Below are 27,482 nucleotides of genomic sequence, written 5' to 3' on the forward strand. Positions count from 1 at the left end.
TAATATTTTTTGCTTCTGCATTTCTTATTCATTTTGAATTAATATTTTAAGGAGAATGGTGGTGATGATACTATTCATTGAAGGAAGACAAAGACTGCCTCTTGTCCCTTAGGGAGGAATGGGAAAAAGCTGACATGTGGGCTGAGAATGAGGCATTCGCCTTTTGAAAGGAATCTTCTGTGTCTTGGACTTGATAATACGGATGTCTAACTTGTTTGCGTAACAAAACATTCATGCTGGGTTGTTTTGTTTTACTGCAATTCTTGAACTTTATTCTGAAAGTTGGCCTATTTTTTTCCTCTCAGATTTGTGTTTATGTAGATATTGTATGTTCTCTGTGTGTACACATATACATGTACATAGATTAAAAATATAGCTGTACATTTTTTAAAGCTCTCTTGTTTGTCTGTGAACTAGCTAACAATCAGTCGTTGAAGCAGAGGTTACATAAAATGTATTTGAGATTAAGGGAAAGGGTTATTTTACAAAAAATATGTGGCAAGTAAGACATTGTTTTACTCAGATTGCCGTCTTACATCTGAACTTGCCCAGTGAAAGTTCATAAAGGTAAGGGGATGTGGAGCAGGTTGGACTTTATTCTGTCCAAGGTGCTCATGCTGAAGAGGTGTAGATAACATGCCTTTACTTGTGCTAGTATCAAACAGACTTTTTGTTGCCACATGTTGCACTGCTTACACATATTTTGCCACTTTCAAATTACTTAGGCAAAGAATACTTCAACATTGTGAGTGTGACTATGACAAACTTTGACCACAAGGTCCAAGTTGGTGTTTTAACCTACTAAATAATGGGCAGTTGTCATCTTTGCAGCAACTTCTTGAAGAATGTCTATAGGAAAGTAACATAAGTAACATAAGAGTAACTTTTAATTCTGCTTGAAACCTATTAACTCCAACAAGAGTATGTTTTTTGCTGTTATCCAGCCATCTAGCTTTGAAGGGAAAAGATACATGTTTTATAGCAAAACTGACCATTAAGCCAGTCTTATGTTGACTTTGACAAGAGGATGCCTTGGTATTTAATATTTGCAGGATAACTTTTATAATCATTATAAATCTTGGTTGGAATTTTAAAAAAATAGCTTTCAAATGCTTCCTTTTAATTAGGAAGCACCTCCCCTCTGCTGCCTCAGCTATTCTCTTTCTAATAGCATGAAATAGATTTTAAGGATTCAGAGCTAACTTGTCTGCTTTCTTTGCTGCCCTGGAGATCCTTACATTAATTATGTTTATTACTGATGGCATTTATATGCTGCATTTCCTCAGATGCTCCCAGATAATCCTATCAAACAAAGCTTAAGGAATTAACAACAGTAAAATGGCATTTAAGACTTGACAGTGGGTGTCAACTCTTGTCCCAAGTGCTGAGTTTGTAACCTGTCTGATGCCCTGGCTTCTGATCCCTGCAGTAAAGCCATAGCTACGAGGTAAGGGCAGAGTGGGGAATATTTATTGCCCCCTTATGCTGTCACGGTATCTGAAAGAGTCATGAGAAGCAGACATGCATATTATGCGTGCACATCTGTGCACATTCACTCTAAACAAAGAAAATTGTGACTTCAGAAAATGGTGCAAAGCCATCTGTGGTCTATCTGAAAATGGTTGGAAAAGTCACAAATTCATAATTACGGAATCTGTATAGGCCCAATATACTGCTGTATTGTAAACTGCATGAATAGAAAGATGGGGCATTCAGTGTGAGCACATCCACACTATTGGCAGAATCCTTGAAAGCATTTCCTTGGTGCAGTCTGGTTTCAGCAGATCTTTTCCAGGACGTTGGTTTTGCAATAGTTCTATTTACATTTTCCTGTTTGCAAACAGTACCTTGTATAACTGGGCACTCCCTGATCTGAATACAGGCTGAACAAAACTAATTACAAGAAGTTAAACTTGTGGCTGCAAACCAATTAGAAGCTGGACGAATGGGAGCAGAATGAGCTTCTTTCCTGAGTTTAAGTATAAAGAGAAATTAATTGTCAAGGGCTTTTGTTTTGTATTTATTTGCTGATTTGTTTACCAAAGAACCTTAGACATTTTTGTGCAGCTTGCAAGTTCGAAGGCTACTTTTTTGGCAATTTGTAAATACAAACTGTATGGGCCTTGAAAGAGAGTACCATTGAAGAGATCAGCTAGTGAGCACAGATCACTGGTTTTAAATGTTGGGTCCTGGTTCTGCCACAGATTTGCTATCAGTGCTGTGACTTTTAGAACCACTTTTCTCCAACATGGATCATGACAGAAGCTGGGATCCACAATTCCCATAACCATGAACCCTTGGCTATGCTGACTGAGGTTACTTGGGGTTGTCGTTCACAGTTTCTGCCATGATCCAAGATGGGAAAGTCTACTTAAGCAAATTCTTTCATTTCAGGGACACTGTTTTTTGCTTCCTCTTTTCTTCTCTGCCCATTGGTCTGTTTAGGGTAGAATTTCAAATGATTGGGGAGCTTAGTCTGTTCTTTCAATAGCGATAGCAAGAACTGAAGCACAAGGCTGTATGAGGCTGAAGCAAATGATCCAAAAAATTTAGTTAGCCTTCATTTGTATGGGCTGCTGCTTTGGGCCTGCATATATATAGCTGCCAGAACTTGTTCTCTCTCTTGCTTATGTCTCAAGTGAGAAAAGGAAGGCCTTAAGAGTGATACCAGCCTCAAGCATTAAGGGCACACAGAACATGTATGGAGACATATTTCCTCCTGCCCAGCTTGGAGAAGACTGAGATGCTCCCTAACAATGTATACAACTTCAGAGAGTAAAAATGCATCCCTTCTTAATGTATGGACCTTTGCAAAAGCTTGGAGGAAGAATAAGGCATCATTATTTTTGTTTAAACTTTCTTATTGCATTTTCTCAGTAAGAAGGTAATCAGAAAAATGGGGGTGGGGTGAGGAGGGAGCACTTAGTGCAAAAGTGCAACCAAGGCAATCTAGACTCAAGATGAGGAAATCCCAAACCATTTCCTATTATAATTAGTTGACCATATGCTTTGGAATTCCATGCCATGGAAATGTTCTAGAAAACCTGGGTTGGGATCAGAGATACTTTAGGTATTCTAGGCTGCATTGCTGAGCATATATATTACTCAGATGTGGTCATCTAAGAATTTGCATTTGAAAAAAATATGGATAGAATTGCAATGTTTAATATGGAGTGGGTTTAGATATTGAATAGATACATATTAGAACCATGGCTTCTTTGGTTAGTGAGTGTAACTGATGTATTCCTGTTGTGATTTGGCATCAATCAGTCTACCATATAATCATGGGATATTTCATGTTCCTCTCATGCCATGCTCTGGAGCAGTGTTAAGCAGTCTGGTGCCCTCAGCTATTATTTGACTTCAATTCCCCCAAGCCAGTAGCAAGACAGAACAGGAACTAGGTTACCTTTTGCTACTGTTGTGCATAACTCATTTGTTTCCATGTCATAGCACAGCATAATGCCCATGAAAGAAATGGGAATGTCAGTGAGAAACGGTGACCTTAAATTCTGTAAGTTCCCACTCTGAGGCCTGTGTCTACTTGGCTCTGTGCTATTGAAATAGCATATTTTTCCATTTAGCTCTTTTTTGTCTTCCCAGCTGAGTTCTCCACCTGTCTGTTCTGTCATTCATTCCAGAAAGCTTGCAACTGGAGCTTTGCGGCTCCCTTTTTTTTTCAGGGGTTGATGTCACCTTGTCAACAAGAGTAGCAGGCTTATTTTGTGCTTGCAGTGGGTCAAGTTATAGAAGCTTGAGGGTGATTGCTAAAATAATGGATATGTGTTCCCCTTACCTGAATACCTTAGTAACCTTTTTCCTCAGAGTGGAGTTAAAGAACCTCCAAACAGTTTTCAGCAGTTTGAAAATCCACTCATGATGCAACTTTTGCTGAAATTGGTGAGACTAGATGCTGAAGAAGAAAAAGAAAGAGTACAGAATCTGCTCCAGAGAAGGCCACATTTTTGCCACCAGTTATGGCAGCTTTCCACAACCTGGTGTCTTTCAGAAATGTTGGTTTTCAGCTCCTGTCTTGTGGGCACCAAATGGGAAAGTTGAGTGATAAAATTCTGAATTCTCATATTTACAGCACAGGAGTCCACTTGATAAGAGTTTTGCCAGACAGAAGAGACACAGAACAAAAATGACAGCAAACAAATATCCATAGTAATTCAACATTATCAACAACTGATCATCCCAAGGAACGTATTTTAAAAAAAGCCAAATTAATTGGAAGAATACATACGTGTGTGTGTGTAATCTTGATGAAAATGCAGATATTTTACATATTCAGATTCAGTATCGCTGTTTAAAATGACAATATAGCTAATAAATGGCCAAATTTGATTGAATTTATCTTTCAATGAGGAGTTGTTTTGTTTTGTATATTTTTATCAAAATAAGTGTCCTCCATTTTTAAGCATCACTGATCCAATGAAAGCTGCACTTCAGTTTTGCAACACTTTGCCATAACAATTTTAATGCTCAACTGACTTACATTTTTTCTGCTGCACAAATATATAGGCATTAGGAAATATGGACAGTATGCAATCTCAGTCTGTAGGGTGCTTTCTCTATTTTCTCCAGAAACATTTGATCAAAAGTGCTGTCTAACTGGGTTTCACTATGGCTTGTTGGCTTGACTCTAATGCCAAGTTGTGGTTTGCCATAGAGTAGAAAGTTGTGGACCATAGGTTCATGCAAGTGTATGTATGTATTCAAGTCTGGTTTAATGGCTCTTACAGCCAAATCATTTTAAGTAAAGTATGTGTGGGAGAGAGAATGCTTATTTTAAGTATGAATTCCAGATGCAGCTTACTGTATCTACCAAACAAACAATGTTAAAATAGCTTTTTGATTACTACTGACTTTCAGAGCCGTTTTAGTGCTTTTGGTGGGAGATACATAAGCCATGGTAGGTGAAAGGACAGTGTTTCCAAGAATATAAAATGAAATTCTATCTTGATACGCCCTCTTGTGTTGGTGGATGAATGATGAAGATCAGCTTTATTAATGTTCAGGGGCATGATTTAAGTTTCAGTGTTGCAAAAACAAGTGTGTGGTTCTTGAGCCTACAATCTTGGAGAATGTAGATGTCTGTGAAGTGTTTATGATTTTGATGAAAAAAAAATAGTGCCTCAGAATAAAGGACAATAAAGTAGAGTTCCAGTATACCCTGTGGAATCTCTTTCCTGACCTGGCCTACCTCAAAGGACTGATACACAGGGTGAAGTGAATGCCCTGCAGAAAACATCTGATCATTGTTCAATGATCCTAGCTCCAAGTTGGCATCCTCTAAATCAGTGGCCAAGATGATTGATGCTAGCTGAGGTTGAAGGGCATATCTAGAGGAAGTAAAATTGGGGAAGGTTGTTAAAAACCTTGATTTGCTCTTTGATCTTTAGGAGGAGAAAAGAATGTACTGCAAATCATTGAACAGAGAATATAGAATACAGGAGATACTAAGTAATGAGTTTTGCAGCTGAACAAAATAGTTAAGAACCAGAGTGGGCACCGGTCAGATTATAGGTGATTAAAAATATACATTTTATAATCACAGCCCCTAAAGAACTGGCAGAACATCTCAATTTGTTGACTTTTCAGTTTGTCCTGGAGTTGCTGTGGAAGCCTGTACAGCCTTGCATATGTTTTGGCTGATCATATCTCAGTTTGATAAGCTGAAATATTGTCAGACGTTTTGGCTGCATATAGAGCCATAAGGTGAGCATAGAAACAATTCAGTCTTTGCTTTATCTGTAGGATGATGAGCAAATAAGCAGTCTTCCTTAGGCCAACAGTTTTCCATTAACTTTAATTTTCTATTTATACCATTTAATTATGTAATTTTCTAACTCATATACATTGTTAAAAAAATCTCAGTGGGATTTTCATATTGACAAATTATGTCGAATAGCCAGCATTATATCCTGGCATTGCCAGTTCCATTAACCAACCTTTTCTAGTGGATAAATACAAACTGGGTCATCTGAATGGAATCAAAATAATCTCTCTTCAGTTTTTGTAAGGATTATTGTGTATATGTAAAAAATAAGTAAAGCTTACTGTTCCTTAGTATACTGAAGAGTGGTAAAAACAAGTGATCATTTGACAAGCCACAGCTAGAGTTTTAGATATCATAACTTGGTTGATTATATATATATTCCTGCCATGTTGGGAGGAGAGTTTTACTCTCTCTGCATCTCTAAATTTCTGATCAGTTGCTAATTTTCTAATGGATTTCTTTGCCATTTGTTGATTGGCTTAGCAAGTAGCTATATTAGAAAATAACATTTTTCTCATTTTTAACAAAACCTAAATGCCACAAAACCTGTGCAGGGCAAATAAAAATATTTACCCCCCTCCCCCGTTACATTTTTTGTGTAAATTGTCCCCTTTCTATCTGTTTACAGCATTAAATGTTGCTTCTTTGATCAAATTAGCATCTTCTCCAGATTAATGCAGTTAAGAATTGCTAGTGTTGTTTTAAGCAGGATTTAAGTTGTATATCTTACCGTAAAATGTGCATTTTGGCTCTTGGCAATTATGTGGAACTGTGCTTGAGTTAGGCAACTCTGATGTGGCAGGGATGCCACTTCATTTCTCATTTTGCTGATATACTTTTCGTTTAGTATTTCAGAAAAGGACTCTTGACTTTCTTAATCATTAACTTTCTCCTTAATATGTTACATGCTGGAGATCCTTTTGTGACCAGAAAAGATAAATTCAAGGAGATGGGGGTGGGGTGGGGGAGTATGGTATTCAGCTGCAATCTGAGCTGTTATTTTCCCATGCTGAAAACAAATTTACCTTTACCTTCCCCATTAATTTTTTAAAAAATGGGGAGTTCTGAGACTGAGTTGTTTGTACAATGTATTAATGGTGCTAGTACAAAGGGAATCTATATATTGGCACAAATTCCCTCAATATTTTAAATGTTTTGTACTCTGTCTGCTGGTTCCCAGGAAAGAAGGCTATTTTGGATTCCAGCCCATTTCTCTCTGAAGCAAATGCTGAAAGAATTGTGAGTACCTTGTGCAAGGTTCGAGGTGCTGCACTGAAATTGGGACAGATGCTGAGCATTCAAGGTAAATCCAATAGCTCATCTAGGTTTTTGACCCCTTCCTTTATAGCACTCTTAAGTTCACTGGAATGAAGTATTATTTGGGAAAAACAAGGAAGCAGCAAGGATAGGTGAGCACATCCAACAGTACTGGTTAATACTACTACTACTAATTCATTAAATTTAAATGCCTGACTCCCAGCAACTCTGGGCAGTTTACAATTGTTAAAACATTTCAGAACAAAGAACAACAGAAAAAAACCCACAATAAAAACAGCACAAGACAGAAGAACAACAATGACAAAATAAACCCAGAAGGGAACAGAAATGAAGAAAGGGGCGTCAGTCATCCTCTCCAAAGGCCTGAGCGAAGAGCCAGGTCTTTAAGGCCCTTCGAATACCAGCAGGTTATTAACCTCATGTTTTCAAAAAGCATGGTGGATCAGTATAATCCACTTTTGGCTTGTCCTGTGCCAAGTGGAAAATTATGAAAGGACTAGATTCCAAATAGCTGGAAGGACTTGTAAGAATATCTAGGTGAACATGATTGCAAACTTGAATGTGGTTAAAATTCTTACTCAGACTTCCCCACACAATGCGGGAAGTTTGGAACTGGAGTTTGTAGACCAATATATGGATGTTGAGTGTAGGATTGTATCTCATCTCTGTGTATAATAGCTGGGTCCATACACCAAGCTGAACCATGCAGAATGTTGAATAAGCTATAGGTGGTAGGGTTTACATATAGTGCTAAGTTATAAATCATGGTTCGTGAAGTACAATTACTGAATTTATACCATATACCAAGCCGTAACAAGTTTGTTTGCTTTTGGCTTTGTATGTTGTATGAATCCAATCAATATATCAACACTGAAGTAGAATTGTTGTAGCTTTAATGCCATGGCAGCCTTTTCTCCTTCCCCTGTTTAGCCTGTTTTATTAAACATCTAGCCTGATGAAGGTTTCTGAGAAAGATGAACCATTGGGCACTGTTCATTCATCTTCTGATTAAAGTAACATAGCTGAAGCTCCATATTTAAAGGGAAGTTTCATTTTTAAGAAGAATATGAGAAATAAAAAAGCCCTGGGATTGATCCAGACATCATTTAGATTGCAGAAGAAAAAGAAAGAACATACTTCATTTTTCAAAGCAATAAAATGAAGATAGAATCGAATGGCTTAGTAGCTAAGATAGCTGTCATACCTTCAGGATCAGACAAAAGACAGACCCTGTTCAGAAACAGTGACAAGAAAGGGCTACTGCTCTGATGCCTGGTTTGGGGGACTTCAAATCACAGATAGTTGGCCTGTGAGAAGCAGGATGTTGGACAGCTTAAATCTCTGTTCTCTATGGGGTTACCAATATATTGAGATGCTGCTACATCTTAGCCCTGTAATTCTCCACTGTAGTTGCGTCTGTGAGATGCCTGTTACTCAGAGTCTGTAAAATTCTTTATTTTACACATTTGACACAGGTAGGTAGGTAGATGTACATAAGCATTTAATTACTAGAATCTGCCCCACAAATAAAATGTTATCCATGAAAGTGTATGTTAAGAATCAGCAATCTTTCACAACCCTGGCCCCCATGCCACAATTTTGTATGAGAACTGCATCACCAGCAGGTAAAGAAAAGAGGTTCTTTTAATCAATTTCGCAAGAACGGTGGGGGATTTATTTATTTAGTTATTTATAATCTAGGGGAATGTCTCTGATTGCTAATGGGATTATTTGTTAACTTTTAAGACACCATAACATGTTGATATACAGACTAACGTTCCCTTTCTGGAAATTGGGCTATAAAATGTTTCTCTTACGTGGCAGATATACCAAATTATGCCATTTCAATTCAGCAGTTCATCAGTTTCTGGTGGCCAAGTAGAGAACTGAATGCATTGTAAAAGAAATGGAATGTTGGTATAGTACTGTGCACACCCAGAGGATGCAGAAGTGGAATTGTTAATATCAGGGTTACTAGAATTTTGAAGTCAGGAGAAACATTTCCATAACAGCTGGCAACCTCTAAAATTAAACATTTTTCCTATTGTTAGCATAGCATTGCAAGGGTTGCTGGGAGGTTTGAAAGGGGTAAACAAAACGTAAGCCAGGACAACATTAACAGAACCTGTGGACATACAAATTGTATTCCTTCTCTGAATTCTGCCACCCTTTTGAGGAGCATTATGTTTTTCTTGCTCTGAAAAGGACCAGGAAATTGGGCTGTCCACACCAGAAGTTTAGCTTACTCTACTGCCAGCAATAGATTGATGCAGCCTGTAGGCTGCAGCCTGCTTGCAGTTGTTTCATGCCCTGAAACTAATGGCTAGCACTATTTTATGGTTAGTATTGCTTAGACGACTCACTGGGGAAAAGGAGCCAGCTGGTTGTGTGCATTATCTGTGCTTATAAAGGGATGGATGTCAAGAAGAGTACTTACTTCTTGGAAAGACTCATTTTACCTGTTTACTTCAGCTGGGTGCAGCATTGCTTGGAGGCAGTCGCAGAAAAATCTTTCTAGGACAGTGTAGGGTACACAGGAAAACTAGGAAGTGGATTGCCTAGTGTGCTAAATAATGCAGGACACCTTTACCCAATGTAGTGTCCTCCAGATATGTTTGACGAGAACTGCCATCAACTCCCAGCCAGAATAACTATAATAATTCAGCATATCTGGAAGCCACCAACTTGGGGAGGGCTGTGGTAGGGAATGCATAATGCTATGTGGTAGCTCTGCTTCATTTTCTTAATCTGTTCTCCTTCATTGCTCACTCTGTTTGCGTGACCTTACTTTCAACTGATTTCCTGATTTGCCAACCCCAGCAGGTGAGTTCCCAGCTATATTTGCTCTCTGTTCTGTCTCCTGTCTTTTAAAATGGTTTCCCCACAGCCTTCCGCCACCTCTTTTAAAATTATAAATATGCAATGTAAAGACCTTTGTCATTTGCACATGCTGTAGAAGGATATGAATTGGGTACCTCTGCTAGGTGGAAAAATACAGATTGTTCTTATGTTATGCCTCTTTGGAGGTGATTCCTTACAGGAGTCTTTGAAGGCTTAGCAGACCTGTTGGCATATTGTGAGCAAGGCAGATATGCCCAGAAAAAGGCATATCTGGTCACATGTGTTAAGAGTTCACACCCTGCTTTCTGGATGGAGTGAAAGCAGGGCCTGTTGAGAATTAAGATGTCGCTATCATCATGAGAATAGCTGCTTGATCAAGCTGCTTTATTATGATTCATTGGGGACCATCAGAATAGATGATGTTTCAGCACTGTTTGAGAATCTCAAACTTGTTTCTTAAGAGCAGATGACACAATAATATTATAGGACTGTCTGCTTTCTTCCATGTGCTTCTAAAAATAGCATTAGACACAAAATCTAGCATCCAAATCTTGCTTTAACACATGGTACTTGGCCTGCATGCTGACCACCTCATTTGTGGCCTTCCTGTATGGAAGTGCCAAAATGTTTGAATTTTGCTGTGCACATTGAGCCCACTTTTGGAATGTGGCTAGTTAAGGGTGGGAATGGGTGGCCATCTGCTCCTATTTTCAGCCTTAATCCCTCCCACAAAATTTGGTTTTTTAAAACTGGTTATCATCCCTTTCGAGGGATGTCATAACATCATCATACTGTATTGCTTCCTGTGTTCCTTCAGAAGGTCATGAGTCTGAATTGCAACCCCTCTTCCAAGAAACTCTGCTCAATCCCTCTGTAGTGAAATGATTTTGAAGTTTGCGAGCTGTAAATATGAATATAAAGATTTGGTGTAGTAGTTAAGGTGCTGGCCTAGAAACCAGGAGACTGAGTTCTAGACCTCCCTCAGGCATGAAAGCCAACTGGGTGACTTTGGGCCCATCACTCTCTCTCAGCCCAATCCAATCCAACCCAACCCACCTCACTCCCTCCCACACACGCATGCACAAACATATGGTGTGATAAAAATATAATAAAAATAATAATACCTGGGGATAGCTCAGAAGCAGGTATCCTGTCACTATGACTACCAGAATGAGTATAAATTGTGCATAATATATACATTTGCATACATTGTATTGGTCATCCTTCTTAGTAATAAAATGGCTTCCTAACTGTTGCTCAGTACTTTGATTTAACATATAAAATCTGCATGATCTTCTGTGGTGTTATTTGTGCTGAGAATAAGAAAACCATAATGTAGACTTGAACAAGTTAAAATGCTTGGCTGTGATTTGAGAGCAATAAGAGATTGGAAATAAGGCCTTTTATAATTGTGGGCCGCACCATGTTTTTGTCATTGTGTGACTGACACCCTGTTTGGGTTTTTGTTTTCATTCTTGTTGATAGATGATGCTTTCATCAACCCACAACTGCAAAAGATATTTGAACGTGTTCGCCAGAGCGCAGACTTCATGCCTCTAAAGCAAATGATGGTAAGACATTGGTTTAGGAACATGAAAGGTGAGAAGCTGGGGACAGAAATAGAAACCAGGCCTGGTAATTTGTATAATGGCTCCTTATTCAGACTCTGGTATTCTTAGGCAAACAGGTAGAACACAGTACCTATTCTTGCTATACTGTAGCCATAAAAGCTCAGCCTGCTGTATTTTTTTTTAAGATTAGCACTCTACTTCATAAGGAACAATTGGGGGAGCATATTGTGCAAATAGCTAGCCGCTGGCTTTTAAACACATTTTTGTTGTTTGTTTAAAATAGTCCATATGTTATAATATATTATGTAAGAAAGCCTAACTGTAATTTCTATTAAGATATGTAACTTTTTTGCTTTTTGTTTACTGCTAGAAAACTTTGAATAATGATCTTGGCCCTAACTGGCGTGATAAATTGGAGTTTTTTGAGGAGCGACCTTTTGCTGCAGCTTCTATTGGACAAGTTCACTTAGCTCGTTTGAAGAACGGCAAAGAAGTTGCCATGAAAATCCAGGTGGGTCTGGTAGGCTTCAGTGTCATCATGTTCATCCCATCTATGTTTTCTGATAACAAATTTGTTTAGCAGTAGTACTGCTGTTGTGACTAATGTTTCCAGCTCTTTGATGGGCCCACTGGTTGGAGGTTACCAATATTCCTATATCATATTTGGGAAATATATTTGGGATATTTGGGAAAAGCACTGTACAAATTTCATATTAGAAGTCAGACTTCAAAAATACATGCACCTGTATACTTCCAATGAAATAAATTACTTAAGCCATTAATATCTAAGGAAATTGAACCTTTTATTAAGGGTTATTGTTTATAAGGCAGGCATTCAGTCACATCAGCTGGCAGCACCTAGCTGGCACTGATTCCTTTTGAAAAAAGAAAAGGTTGGATCTGCTTAGTCTTTTTGGGAGACCACCAGAAAATTCCAGAGGTGTAGATGAAACTGGGAAGTTGAAAAAAACATTCCAGAAGAAGACAGTGGGAAAACACTTTTGTATTGTTTGAAGAAAATAACACAAACATGCCCTGGTAGTGGTCAGGACTCAAGTTCTACTTGATGGTTATTTTGCCTTTTACTCATTAATTTAAAATATTCTGAAAATTAAGGAAATAGGGTAATCACTCTCCTTGTGGGGGAGATAGGTGGTGATAAATTTGATAAATAAATAAATAAACCACTTTAAAAAAAATTATATTTTATCTTAACTTTAGAATAAATGGTTGGGTTGGGCATTCCTTGTGTATATGGCAATAATTATTGTTGCCAGTTGAGCATAGTAACTGCATTTGTCTTTTCCTTTTATGGTGAAGTTGAGTGGGTGAGAGGAAATTAAGCTTCTTTATTGTGCAGCTTGGTCTGCGTCAGACTCATATCTCCACAGCCTGAGATAAACAGAGATATGATCTTAGATGAGGAGCATTTCTTGCCATTTATTCTTGGGATATGACAATTGTAAGTGTTAATACATTCATATGTATTAAATTTCCATGCCTGGTGAACAAACTGAATATCTGAACTTGCATCTGGTGTCTAATTCTGAGAATAATTCATGGGAAGCATTCTCAGTATGGAAATCCTGGCATTGTAGTTGGCATAATTCTTGATTCTCTCTGAGTTCATCATTTCCATCAGTAGCTGAAAGATAAGCTACATTGCGACTTGTTTTTCAACAGTCATTGGTTTTTTTAAAAAAACAATCTAGGTTAAAAGTGGAGGAAAGTAACTGTTCTTTCAGCTGTTTGTGTCAGTCTACCATCTGGAGCAAAAGTATTGAAGTGAAGGTGGCTCTTGGCTCTTTCTTTAAAGAGAGGAGACAGCATAATTATGGATTTATCTGGGTTGTCTACTTCAAGTTTTTGAGATTCATGGTTTGGGACAATCTAAATAAGCATGGAAGGAGGAACTTTTCTTTAACTCAGTATCTATCCCCATAGTTACAACTTCCAAACATGGCATTCCCCTTACAAAACTGCATTATGGAAAAGAGATTACTCTGATTATAATAGAACCACTTCATTTTTAAAGTATTTTGTGCTGGCCCTTTGCAAATTGACGTTAAATGCGAAAGGCCATTTTTCCCCCTGGCAGAACACATAATTTACAAGCAAAGATCCTATGTGCCTTCTTATACCTCTCCAGAAAATACTGGGAAAGAGTTTCATTTATAACTGTGCTAGTAGTCAGTATAGACATTATAAAGCTAGGATTGGCCAATGATCAGAGTTGGTAGAAAGCAGCCTCTTGTGATCTTTTATCTCTTTTCTATACTGGACCCAAACCATTGTTACCATTCTTTAGACTTAACTTAAATATTGTTCTTCACTTTATGTAGGTGCCTAATTAGATGCTTTAACTGGGCAAGAAAGCAGTCTATTTAGGCAGGAATGGGCTTCCAAATGTTGGGAACCATCTCTCTCTATACTATTGAACATATTGGCTAGGGCTGCTGGGTTGTGGCTCTGCACTCTCTAGAAGGTCACAGGTTCCTCACCACTAGTTTAGAGGGTATTAGGATTCAGAACCAGTTCTCTTCTCATCATTGCCCTTTTCTCTCTCGCAGTATCCTGGAGTGGCCCATAGCATTAACAGTGATGTCAGCAATCTGATGACTGTCTTGAGTATGAGCAATGTTCTTCCAGAAGGTAAAATTGTTTGAGAGGGAAGGAATGTCGGGCTTCAGAGGTGTGTGTTGAAAGAGTTGATGGGGAGCTTCTTCCATTTTCCTCTTCTAAGCCATACTAGAATAGAACATATTGTGGAATTGGGAAGGCCTCTGTGTTTTTGAGAGGTGCTTCCCACTATTGCCAACAGCATATTGTTGCTTTTCGTGGTAAATTGGGAATATTATTTTTTGACTCTGAATCTTGGTTATGTGAATTAATGGTTGATTATTTTGTTGTTTTAACCTTTTCTGTATCATCCAGAATAATCACTATGAAATGGGTGGCCATATAAATTGTTCAAACAAACAAACAAATAAATTTTAACGTAAAAATTAAGAGGCCATGTGCTGTTTATGGTTTTAGCCTCTGTGTACTATGGCTTATACTTTCTGTATCTGAAAAATGACCACATCTGTGGAAGAACCCAGCATTCATGCTTGGTTTTTGAGTATAAAGAGAGAGAGGATGAGAGAAAGATTAGCTTGTTGTGTAATATGATATTCTGTCTTTGTGCTGTTGGCAGTCTGTGGACTTTTTCTGCTTGACTGTGAATGCTGAACACAGTTCTATGCCTTTATTTTGTAGCCTTCATTAATTTTGATATTGAAGAGGTGGGGAAATGACCTCCAGCTCTTTGTGTTGTTTCCTCTACTTATGAAGATGACAACCAAAGGCTTCCCATACTTTCCCTATGTACTCCAAACCAAGGGTGGCTTTAATTTCACAATAGATGCAGGCCAAGATGGCAGCCTTAAGCAGCTTCTTTCCCCTTTCCTTTTGCATCTAGGTCTTTTCCCTGAACACCTGATTGAGGTTCTAAGGAGAGAACTGGCCCTGGAATGTGATTACAAGAGAGAAGCTGCCTGTGCCAAGAAGTTCAGGTGAGATCCTCTGCCTCTCTTTGTTCCTGTTCTTCCTGTTTTAGGAAGTATTATTGGGGAGGTACAGTAAGGTAGCATTTATGCTGCAAATGGCAAATCTAATTTTATCCTAATATAAGTTATGGGAGCAGGAAGTCTCTGAAGGTAAAAGAAGAGGCTGAAAAACAGAGTGACTGTCTTGGGCAAAACAATTTAATATTTGCCGGTCAGATTTTGCAGATGCTTTAAGATCCCTTGGGTGCTTTCATCAAGTTGTTTTTTTGCCATTCAGGGAGCTGCTCAAGGACCATCCCTTCTTTTATGTCCCTGCTGTGGTGGATGAACTGTGTGGTCAGCGTGTCCTCACAACAGAACTTGTGTCAGGCTTTCCACTGGATCAGGCTGAAGATCTAAGCCAGGACATTCGGAATGAGGTACTCTTTCAACTTGGTGATGAGAAAAGAAGACCTGTAAATGGCCACAGTCTGACTTCTTTCTCAGACATTTGTAAGGGACTCCTGTGAAATCTATAGGTTAGAGCTCTGGTAAGGGTTATAAACAAACTATATGGTTGGGAACCCTTTGTTTCATTGGGAATGATATTGCAGAGCCAGATTAGTTCTTTGCTTGGAACAGTTTGCAGGTAAAAAGATATGGAAGTCTTTCAAAAACTGTTGATTTTACTCTTTAAATTTCTCTCTCTGGTGAAAAGTTTTTCCTAGGGTGCTTCAAGAGTTTGCATGCTCTGCATTTCAAAGTGAAATACACTGAACTTCACCTGGCAGATTATCTGCAAACTGAAGACTATTATCTTTTGGATTTTACTCATTAATCAGGAATGAATGTGCATATTTTTGAGGTTTTCAAGAGACCTCCAGCTTAAAACCTCAAATACAATTCTGAATACAGGCAAATAATTTTCTGGGCAGATAATTCTCTGCTGCTGAACAAATCTCCCCCCCCCCATCTCTGTTCTTGTCAACCAGTTTTGTGACCTTGAGAGTAGGATGACAAGCTTGCCAGAAAAGTTCACCTTCTGTTTCCTTGGCCAAGTAATGAGAAATGCATCATCATCTTATTGCATGAGCACCCAAATATAGGTTTCCAAGTTAGGGGCAATTCTAGCTGTCCAAGGCTGATGGAAAAGTACTGTCAGTAAACGAGAGACTGAGGAGAGTTAGAGCATGGACAAAAGGGGAATTGGAACTGAATATGGTAAGGATTAGAGAGTTAACATTAGGACTGACAATTCTAGCTGCTCCTGCATTGGCAGACAGAGTTGTCCTCGGCTTTTAACATACTCTGTATGAAGCTGTATAACATGTAACAGCTGTCAGCTCAGTGAACTATGTTTTCCAGGCTAGCAATCTGGTGAAAATATGTCTTGTAATCATAATATCTAGAACCATTTTTTCATGTATACTACTCTATACTAATATTGGGTTAAAATCGTAAGTTTTAATTCTAACTGTCTTGAGTGATAAGTTTAGCCTTTTTGGATCAATGACTGTAGGTGCGTACTTGTACCAATATTAGTAATCAGGTAAGATGATCAGCTCAGGCTGCCGCTGCTGCCTGAATAAAAGTAACCACATAGTGCTACTAGAACTGTGTCAAATGAACACAATTCTGTGCCATTGTAGTAACAAAACACACTGGTTATTTGCTAGAAGATAGTTAAACAATATATACTAGGTGTAAACAAATCACTCAAGATCAATATTTGAAGGTGCCAGGATTAGATTCCAATATATGATTCAATATTCAAAAGCAATTTGATTTGATAAAGATTTGACTACATACAGACTACTACTATAAAGATTATACATATGGACTATTTCCTTGTATCGTATAATATATATGCAATAGCAATACCACACTTTAAAAAAAAATAAGTGCCATTCTCAGAACAACTATCTTTGCTAACGAACCATGCCAATAAGGTTGCCAGCCTAGAAAAGCAAGTGGTCAAATGGCAGCAGATTCTTTGATCTTTAATAAGAGCTTCCTTTTGAAAAAAGCTTTTGAACATTTTAATTTTCAAGTTGTAGAGGGATGCAAGTTCTCTTTAACTATTTGACAGTTGTAAAGCAGCAGTGCTGTTTTTTCCTCATTCATGCGAGTTCTGCCTTAAAAGGGGGACAGAGGGAATATTTCCACATATTTACTATTGTGGAACCCTTAGTTACTGAGCTGTAATTTTCCATGGTCTATGTACTTTAAGGGCCTACCATTACTGCTAATGAAGCTGCTACAGGTGTTTTGATACATCTCCATTATAACCTGTAGTCAAATCTTTATCAAATCAAATTGCTTTTGAATATTGAATCATATATTGGAATCTAATCCTGGCACCTTCAAATATTGAACTTGAGTGATTTGTTTACACCTAGTATATATTGCTTTATTGCTTTATTTATTTATTTTGATCCACTTTGTTCTCTTTGTGGTTATATTTACAGATCTGCCACAACATACTGGTTTTGTGCTTGCGGGAACTGTTTGAGTTCAGGTACATGCAGACTGATCCAAACTGGTCTAACTTCTTCTACGACCCAGAGTTGCACAAGGTAAACCCCTCTGAAAGTTGAAATGCACACTGTAGAATTTATTTCCTTTTTGCCTCTTTGCGGTGCTTCAAGTAGCCTTACAGTAGGAGTAGTAGACACCTGCTTCTAAAATTATAGCAGTTTTGTTTGGGGAGGGCTCCATTATGATTGCAGAGATTCTGAGTCATAATTCCAGCCATTTTTGGTTCTTATGGAGCACTGGTCAGACCAGACAGTCTCTGTTGTCTTGTCATCCACAGGGCCTGCATTTCAGAATAAGCTTCATACCCTCCAGCATCCACACACTTCAGGAAGAGATGGATAGCAGCATGTTAATTTTATGCCAAACTATACGGGTTCTCTAATCGAGGAACCTATAAAAGGACCTAGGGAAAAGGGTTCAGAGACTGAAAATTCTGGAGTACTGTATAGAAGTTGAACAGTGGTTTTTTTATGATATTCTCTGGCTTCCTTTTACTCTCTTGAGGTGAACAGAAGAGAACAGAACATTTTTTTTATTACAGTCCAATACCTATACAATATACCTTAAAACAACTCTTGTTTAGTCCAAATATATAACAGCATTATAACGGTTTAATATGTGGTGGAATTCTTTTAATATGTCTGAATATGCTGTGGCCTTATGGCTAAGGTACAAAACCTGGCAATTAAAAATGTGATTTCAGGACACCTATCATTTAAGAAAATTTCTAGATAACATTGATTTGGGTGGGTGGACAGTCTTTCCATCAGAGGATGAACTAGTTGGGAGCGCAGTTCTGCCCAGAACTTACATTTTAGGAGAACATGTTCTAGGGTTTCAAGCTCACCAGAGGCACAAGGGATTCTTTTGTATCTGCCATTAAGTCCACCTAAGTGCGGCAAGGATTTCTTTATATCTACCAGGCATAATTACCGAAGGGAGGGCATTAAAATGTGCTCTGGAAAACGTCTATTGGTAATGTGTATAGGATAACTTAAATAAATAACATGCAGGTTGTGATTCCCTTGAGTCACCAAAGAGACAAATTATGCTGAAGTTCAGTGTCTTCTGGTCTTCGTTTAATAAGCCCCATAGTGTTGTTGTAACCCATGTTTAGAAGGGAGTCAGGGGCGAAGGTGAAACTGTGTGTTGGTTATTGCTATATGCCATCTAGCTTTAAAGCTATTGCACACCAGAGAGGCAGAAGCCCAGTGGGACATAAAATAGATAGATTCTAAGCCAGTCGATATGATTAGTTGCCACGCTCTTGTTTCAGTGCTAATCAGCCTGGCCTCTAGCCCAAGTGCAGCATTAGAACCGGTAAGGTATAGATCAGCTGAAGCACAAGGTGGACAAAGCTACCTTTTGGGAGGAGCCCTGTAGAAATGTCTTCTCAGGCAGCTTAGGGTAAGGGTCTTTTGATAATAATCACCAGGGAATACCTTTGTCTGAAGTGGCAAAACCGTAGCTTTCTGCTGCAGGGACAAGAGGTGAATTAACCGAGTCTGGTCTCTATCCAGTGTTAAAATACTGCTTTAAAGTGTGGGTTATTGGTCTATTTTGGCCTATTATGGCCTATTTTGCACTGTATGTCTCTTCAGCTGCCACCATTTATTGCTGTATTTAGCCAGTAATATACTGTCAGATGTGCTGTTTTGTAATGCAGTGTAATGGTGTCAGTTTTAGATTTTCAGCCATTCCAGTGAAAACTCGACGGAGAATGTAGCTTCTGAGAAACTAGAATGAGCATTCTTCTAGTCCTTCCAGTTAGAGGTGAACCCTGTGGAATTGTTCTGCTGCCATTCAGAAATTTTTGCACATCTCTTTTTCCAGGTGGCACTTCTGGATTTTGGAGCAACACGTGGCTTTGACGAGAAGTTCACAGATATCTACATAGAGGTAAGAGGTAACATTGCTGCAATGCCTGCTGTGGGATTTGTGACAAGTGGATGATTCTATATATTTTTGAACCAAAAATCAAACTAACAAAGCTTGACAGAAGCAGCTTTTTGCTGCATTCTTTTTATGATTTTTTAAATTTTTATTCAATTTATATCTTTATGCTCAGAGAGTATTTTTATACTCCATATCTCAGGCACCATAATTTTACTATTCTTGCCTTTGTATCCCCAAAGAGAACCAAAAATGATTTGATCAGTAGGTCCAGGCTTTTGTTCTGAGGAAGAATGCCCTCTTTTTCTTCCTATCCACATGTTGTTCCCCACAATGGAAAATATTGATAATACCAAACAGTTGTTCATATTTAACTAACCATCAGGCTACCCCATCTGTCCTGGATGGTCATTTGGTTGTAAGCTAAATGTATGTATTACAACCAAATTATCATAGAGGAAAGATGGGCTAGTCCGATGATTAGCTAAATATGAACACTTGTTTGATATTTGTTCTACAGGATTCAGGTGCTAATATGGGCTTCTGTGGTAAAAATTGCATTATTTTTCCAGGTCTTTGGTGTTTCTTCTGGGAAACTTATTCTAGTTTTTGGGTACTGACCACTCAGGAGAAATACTCAGATATTTCTCCTCAAATCTTGGTTCATATTTCTGCCTTGCATGTTTTGAGCGATAGCAGAAGTTCATGCTTTTTCAAAGCTGATACCATTTAGGAATTGCTAAGGTATTTATTACAAGGGTGACTTGCCTCCTTGTGAAGTAAAGGCTTTTCTTGACTGCAGAAAGTACCTAATCAGATTGCTTCTTACTTCATGCCTTGTTCTTGATTTCTTGCCTCTCACAGTTAATCAAAGCAGCTGCTGACATGGACAGAGAGAGAGTGCTAAAGAAGTCAATAGAAATGAAATTTTTAACTGGCTACGAAAACAAGGTATGTAGCAGACCCAAACAGTCCCTGCTTCGCTACTGCTATGGGTTGAGTTTGATTTTCTGAATCTCAACTGGGAGAATGCAATAAATATCCCTCCTCAAAAAAGGAATGTCTGCATTGCTACTCTGTCCTTGCATTACCACCTAATAAGCCAGGTTGCCAAGGGTTTTTGGTTTTAATGTGTGACTGAGTTGCCTACTGGGATGAGCACCGCATAGCCCACTTGCATCTGCTTTTCTCCTCCCTTCACCCATATAGCTAAAACTAATCAGGAAGTATGAGCTGGTCTAGGATGGGACTCCTGGTTTCTTGCTCACAAGCAAGCAAAATTCTAAGGCAATAATAAAACAATGCATCTTTCCAAAACCTGAAAACCACCATAATTGCTGAACTATATTCACCCTCTTTCTCTCCCTTCATCTAGTTTAGTTTGTCATGCAGAGAAGTCTTGACAATTCAAAAACTCTGTATTTTAGCTGAAGATCTACCACAGGGCAAATAGAGATAGGATGTTCATTTGCAATCTAAATAAACTGAATCTTAATAGGCTGACAATCATTCCTTACTGAAAGCCTTTTAAAATATAGACCTTGGAGAGTTCTCTTGCTGATACGGTCTCGGACCAGGGAAAGCATGGGGGTGTTTTGTATGCTTGTCCTGTGAAGCACAGTACAATTTGAAAGAGGATTGAACCTGTAGTGGTGAGTTCCATTCAATTTTCTGGCCGACATGGTGCCTTTAAAACAAATTGTTAGCTGGAGCTTTGTTGCAGAAATTAGTGTGAGGTATGATTGGAGGTGTCATGAAGAACAGTTGCATCCTTGTGAGGATTGTGGGAAGAATTGGGTATGCCTTTGGTTTCAGTATTGGTTTCATCTACTCGCATACAATAAAAGGTAATAAAACATTGTGGTGATCTTGAAAGAGTCTTTACTGTCAAGTGATACTTTTTCAGATTTGGCTTGAGCCTTTTAATAGGGGACAATGTAAAATAGAAAAGCTCAACATATGTTAGGCCATCAAAGCGCTTAGAGAAGCAGGAGATAACTCTGTACAGTTATTGAAAACTCAAAATTTAGCAATAGGCAGCAATCTCCCATTTTTATTATTTATTTATTTATTATTCAAATTTAGCCACCGCCCATCTCCCCCAAAAGAGGGACTCTGAATCTCAATTTTATATAATAGGGAAAGGATTTCAGCTGGATACCTTTATAAATGAATGGATGAGGGACTGGTTTATAAACTAGGAACTTTCTCCTTGCTGCCGCCCATAATATGAGGTCTGTGTAATTAATTAATTATTATCCCACCTTTATTATTTTTATAAATAACTCAAGGCGGCGAACATACCTAATACTCCTTCCTCCTACTATTTTCCCCACAACAACAACCCTGTGAGATGAGTTGGGCTGAGAGTGAGTGACTGGCCCAAGGTCACCCAGCCGGCTTTCGTGCCTAAGGCGGGACTAGAACTCCTGGTTTCTAGCCCGTTGCCTTAACCACTAGCCCAAACTTGACATTGTATTGACAAAGCTGCAGTTATAACTTTTCATAGTCCCTATGCTAAGTTGTAAGTTTGCTTCAAATTGGTATGATTGATCAAATAAATAGTAGATGTTGAATTTGAATAAAAATATGTAGGACTGGATTGGATTGGAAATTATATGCTACCCTGGCTATTCAAATCCTGTCTACCCAGATTGGGGTATAAGCATGTTGTGTATCTGCCCTGCTTTAAGACATGCAGTGAAGTATTTATTATTTTGGACTATACTGCCAGCCACAACTGTCTTATCTGTGCTAAGAAGGCAGAGCCATCTCTGCCTTCTTTTGTATATTAAGCCAAGTATAGCTGCTTGTGGGCTATTATTCCAGAGCTTGATTTTGACTACTGCTGCTATTTGTCAGCCCTTTCTTGTCTGATTTATGTTGGTGATGTTCCTTTAATTTTCTTCTCAGTAGACCTGCTTGCAGCAGCTGATCACAATCACTTTCTGCTTTGTTTTTAATCAGGCTATGGAAGATGCCCACTTGGATGCTGTCCTCATACTTGGAGAAGCTTTTGCATCCAATGAACCTTTTGATTTTGGCTGTCAAAATACCACTGAGAAGATACATGGATTAATCCCAGTCATGCTGAAGCACAGGTTGGTTCCTCCACCAGAAGAGACCTATTCTCTTCATCGGAAAATGGGTGGCTCTTTTCTCATATGCTCCAAGCTGAAAGCCGAAATTCCATGCAAGAATATGTTTCAAGAAGCCTACAATAAATACTGGAGTGAAAAGACCAAAAAAGAGTAGTGGCACAAAAGAACTATTAAACATTGTCTTATGAATATGGCCAATCATCAAGCTCTGGCACACCACAGTACTGTTTCTTCCTTATCACACCTCCAGAATTGCTTCAGCAATGCAGCAGATGATCTCCTGGAAGAATAATTTTGAGGACATTGTTCTTTTGTTGGGTATAGTTCCTCAACATTCTCACCAGATTTTAGGTGTATCTCCAGGTTTATAAGAAATAGTGGTTTGCTAGTGTAGAAGATGTGGAGGGAAAAATGAACAGCTGCATTTCATACTGTACTAGATCTTGGCAATCTTTTTCATATTTTAATGTTGATAACTGAGTTGACTTTTTTAAAAAAAAAGAATAGTGAGGTGGAACAAAAGAGTCAAAATGAGTTGGCATAGAAATCTATTTGTACATCTCTAAATGTTATTCTCCTCCCCATCTTCAAGATTTTTTTCAGTTTTCTTCTAAAGTGAAAGGCTTTCTTCTGCTTCATACTGCAAAGAATAGAATGCCAACATAATTTACAACAAAACCTTATTTTTGTATGATACTCGGTGGGAGTCTGTAATGACTGGGATTTCCTTATGGAGCAGTGTGAAATATATACATATGTAAGCTGTCTTATACCTTCAGTCTCTGGTGCTCAACAAACAGGATTTTAAAGAATCTGATACAAACAGTGCATTGGTGCATGCAGAACACCTTACCTTGAAATTTGGTTGCTCATCTCTGATTCTTTGAGCTATAAGTAGAAGGAATGTAGTTAATGGGGTTCTCTTATAAATTGACTTTATTCATTAAATGGAGATTTAGAGAAACTAAAGCTCTAACTGTGGCATTTATAGGAGCCCTGCAGAAAAACTATAGTTTTTCCATCTTCATGTCTTCGCATTTGATAGTGCAGCTATTGAAGATAGATGTACATTCAGTATCAATTATGTTTCAAGATTGCATTGAAAAGCATACACATTTAAATGGCTCAATGCACAGACTTGCAGGCTGGCACATACATACATACATACATACATACATACATACATATATATATATATATATATATATATTTGTACAACAGTTGTAACTGTTCAACTTCGAACTGATTTGCAATAAAGATGTGCTTGTGCAGAAGATTGTGTTGGTGGAGTTGACTCAGTGGTAAAAAGGGTCTTGTACTTCCTTTTTTGTTTCAGTCTTTGAGCAGTGGGAGGAGCAGGTTAGCCAACACAATCCAAATAAACTGCAAAATAAACTATCCATTGAGCAGGAAGGTCTTGAGTGGATAATTTCATGTGTTCAGCTGAATTTGATTTTTTCAATTTATACCCCACATTTCTGTCTTTGCAGGAAAAACAAAATACCTGGTTAAAAAAAAAAGCTGAAATAATTGTTAATTTAACCCCAAAGTCTGACCCAGTTCTCAGGAAAGTTGTTTTGATAGCTTGGAAAGCCTCAATTTGGAGGTGTATAATTCCCACTTAACAAAGGGTAGAGGAAGTTGCTGCCAAAGACCTTGTGGTCCTGCTTTTCCTTCTATATATTCTGAAAATGTGTTGATGTGAATGCATGAGTGGACTCTATTTTGCTAAAAGCAATACTGTAAAGGTGTAGTGCTACGATCTGAAGTGCAGGTAACTTGAGACTGCAAATGTTTTGGGTTATGCCTCCTACAGCCTTTTGCTATTGACTCCACTGTGGCTGGAGCTGATAGTAGTCCAAAATCGCTTGGATACTAGGTGCTTCTCTGCAATGTGTGTCAAAAAAGTTGCCATTTATGCCAAGAGTCAGATTTGACTGAACATACAGTAAGATTTGAAAGAGTGCAAGTTGGACTTTTAAGTTGGAAAGTTGGGCTTTAAAGAAGCAGGATAGGAAGAGTATTGATGCCTTTGAACTCTGGTGTTGGAGAAGACACCTGAGAATACCATAGACAGCCAAGAAAGCAAACCGATGGATCACTGAACAAATCATACCAGGGTTCTCACTTGAGGCACAAATGACCAGGCTCAAATTATCCTACTTCGAAAATATTATGTGAAGACCCAGCTCTCTGGAAAAGGCTCTAATGCTGGAAAAGATGGAAGGAAAGAGAGGAAGAGGATGACCAGCAGCAAGGTGGATGGATTCAGTTATAGTGGCGATGAGTGCACTGTTGGGAGACTTAAAAAACAGGTTAGGGATAGATCGTTGTGGAGAAAATCTATCTGTGGTTGCTAGGAGTCAAAAACGACTTGATGGCACATAATCACAGTAAGAGTTAGCCTGTGGTCTGGAATAATCAAAGTTAACATTTGTTTTGAAACCAGCAAGTTTAGCTGCAACATTCTTTAACTGAATTCTGACCCAATGCCTTTAATATTTTCCCCCTTAAAATGGTTAATTCTGTTGTTGGATATGTTAATAATAATTAATTGATTTTGTACCACTATGCTACACCAGGAAGTATAAATCCTCAGGAAGGAAGTAGTAAAACAAATATATCCCAGCTTTCTTTTTTGCCTGAATCAGTTTTGCTACTAGAATTTAGGATAATGGGTGATGGAAAAAGAGTCTTACCTTCTCTGCATCTCACTTGGGCACACCAGTCGTTTAAAAAGGTCTTTCCAGCAATATAACAGAGCTTCAGAAGGTCTGGCATTATTTATTCCAACTTACATCAATTTTGGCTTATCTCCTAAGGGGTGCTGATGCAATTGTGAAGAAAGGTTTAACTACAGCAAGCAGGTTTTGTGGACAGCTCCCTATATACCCTGGGTGTATATATCCATCACTTAGATACAAATTGCTGCCAAAGAAGAGTCCTATGTTATACATAAATGACTCATACTGTTCTACCAATCTATACTACGAGCATTTTTGGATTGATTCATACTACTTGCCTTTCAATATGATAGTTCATTGTCAAATTAGCAAGGATTTGGGAAGGGTACCTACTTGTCATTTTATTATTTAATTGGTCCCAGCTCCTCTCTTTCAGCTGCTTCTGTGCAATTAGATAAATTGGTTTTATTTCTTTGGGCTGTTCACTGTGTTATTCACATAGGCCACAATTGATGGTATTGAAGGAATAGCATGGAATTCAAGTCCTAAGATCTACAGAAAAATGGAATAGATTTTTGTAAATTATAATATACTATTTATAATCTGTTTCATTGTTCAGATATACCACGACAGTGTTCATTTCATTCAATAGGAAAAATTACTAGAAAATTTTAAACTTGTTTCCTAGATTGCTGCAATATCAGCACTAAGAGGGAGATGAAATGTGTAAAAAGATGGAGTATAAGCATTACTAAGAGTATACAAAGCTGACAAGGGGCTTGTTAAACCAAAAACGTTAAATGCCAATTGGAATCTGCTTTTTTGAAGAACGTAATATTACTGTATACAGTATCACCCTTCCAGAAGATGTGATTATCCAAATATCTTTAATGAAAGAAATTTACGATCTTATTTACAAGGAAAAAAAATTGAACAATTTAGTGCCAAGAGAAGAAAACCACTTTCTTCCTGTTTGTCACAAAACAAAGTTCTGTGCTCAACTAGCTATTCTTCCAGGTTAATGGAAAAATGGTTGACCCCAAGTTGCCACACAATAATTTCAAAAACAGAACCTGAGGACATAGTGGCAGCCAAACTGAGTTGCTACTAAATAGTATTATAAGAGTGAGAGAGTGTCAGGTGAAATGTGGTGCTTCCTGTATCATTTGTGAAATGAGCTTCCAAACAAGAGAGATTCAGTCAAATGCAGGACTATGTCAAAGTAATCAGAAATACAGAGAGTAGTGATGCTGCCACTTAATACTCTGAACATCTCATGATTGAACTTCTGCATGCCATTAACTCTTCACTTGGGGGTGAGGGAGAGAATGTTTTGGCTCCAAGATTCATTAGGACATTGTAGCAATCAAAGAAAATTGCTATACTCTGTAAATTATGTGAGCTTAAATCCATTGAATTCAAATGATTCTTAAGATGAAGTTAAGCATGCTTAATTTTATCTAGAGAAATAAAGGTGGCCCAGCAGAGTGTGATTTTAGAACCATTAGAATCTTTTAAGTGACAATGTAGTGGCCACAGAAGAAGACATGGGCTTTTCTGTGATGGCCTTTTAGAAATGGCAGTAGTGTTTGTGTGCAAGAATAATGTGCATTGCAGCTATGATGTTTAGCAACTGTATCAGACCTCTTTCCTCATTGTTTCCTATAAAATAAGCTACTGTAAATAGCACTCTGGGCAAATAGCATTATGATGAGGGTGGGTGGGGAGGGCAAGGTTTTGGCAAAAAAGTTATACATGTCCTCCATCACATTTCTGCTCTATCTTTCTGAACTAGAAAGCTGAATCTACAGTACATGGTCACACAATAAATTTCTCTATAGTTTCCATTTCATTGTGGCAGTGTATCAGTAAATAAGAGCAATTAATATTTACCTTGCTATTTGAAGTTCAGGCTGTCCTTCAGAAAGCCATTCGTTAAGCTCTATCCACAAAACAATACATTCTACATGCATCTGGATCACACTGCTTTGCAAACCACATGCAACTCAAGGCAGACAAAAAATAGGGGCTTAAGTGTATTTGTCCTCCACTGAGGAAACAAAACCAGAATGGGAAAGTATGATCTGTGGTTTAAGTTAAGTAGCTGCACTGGAAAAGAGCAGCCTCTCCCTAAAAGACTCCTGGCCCAGCACTTCTAATGCAAGAAATTAAGATCTCAGTAGCTGAATTTATGTGCCCACCCACTCTTATCATAAAATATTAATCTGATACTGGGGGGGGGGGGGAAAGAAGACAAACAATCTGAA

General features: G+C 38.2%; 1 protein-coding gene across 1 annotated transcript in view; it reads left to right on the forward strand.

Annotated features, from left to right (window-relative positions):
* COQ8A (coenzyme Q8A) overlaps positions 1-23,805 on the forward strand; it is a 66,385-nt gene extending 42,580 nt beyond the window's left edge. Inside the window, exons 6-15 of the mRNA XM_063304296.1 lie at positions 6,963-7,085; positions 11,387-11,472; positions 11,843-11,983; positions 14,043-14,124; positions 14,933-15,026; positions 15,298-15,439; positions 17,468-17,575; positions 19,371-19,436; positions 20,295-20,381; positions 22,398-23,805. Of these exons, the coding sequence (XP_063160366.1) occupies positions 6,963-7,085; positions 11,387-11,472; positions 11,843-11,983; positions 14,043-14,124; positions 14,933-15,026; positions 15,298-15,439; positions 17,468-17,575; positions 19,371-19,436; positions 20,295-20,381; positions 22,398-22,685 (1,217 nt within the window). The 3' untranslated portion in view covers positions 22,686-23,805. The remainder of the gene's footprint in view (positions 1-6,962; positions 7,086-11,386; positions 11,473-11,842; positions 11,984-14,042; positions 14,125-14,932; positions 15,027-15,297; positions 15,440-17,467; positions 17,576-19,370; positions 19,437-20,294; positions 20,382-22,397) is intronic.
* Positions 23,806-27,482: the final 3,677 nt, after the last annotated feature.

The sequence above is a fragment of the Candoia aspera genome, chromosome 1 (assembly GCF_035149785.1).
Source record: "Candoia aspera isolate rCanAsp1 chromosome 1, rCanAsp1.hap2, whole genome shotgun sequence".
NCBI classification, from domain to species: domain Eukaryota; kingdom Metazoa; phylum Chordata; class Lepidosauria; order Squamata; family Boidae; genus Candoia; species Candoia aspera.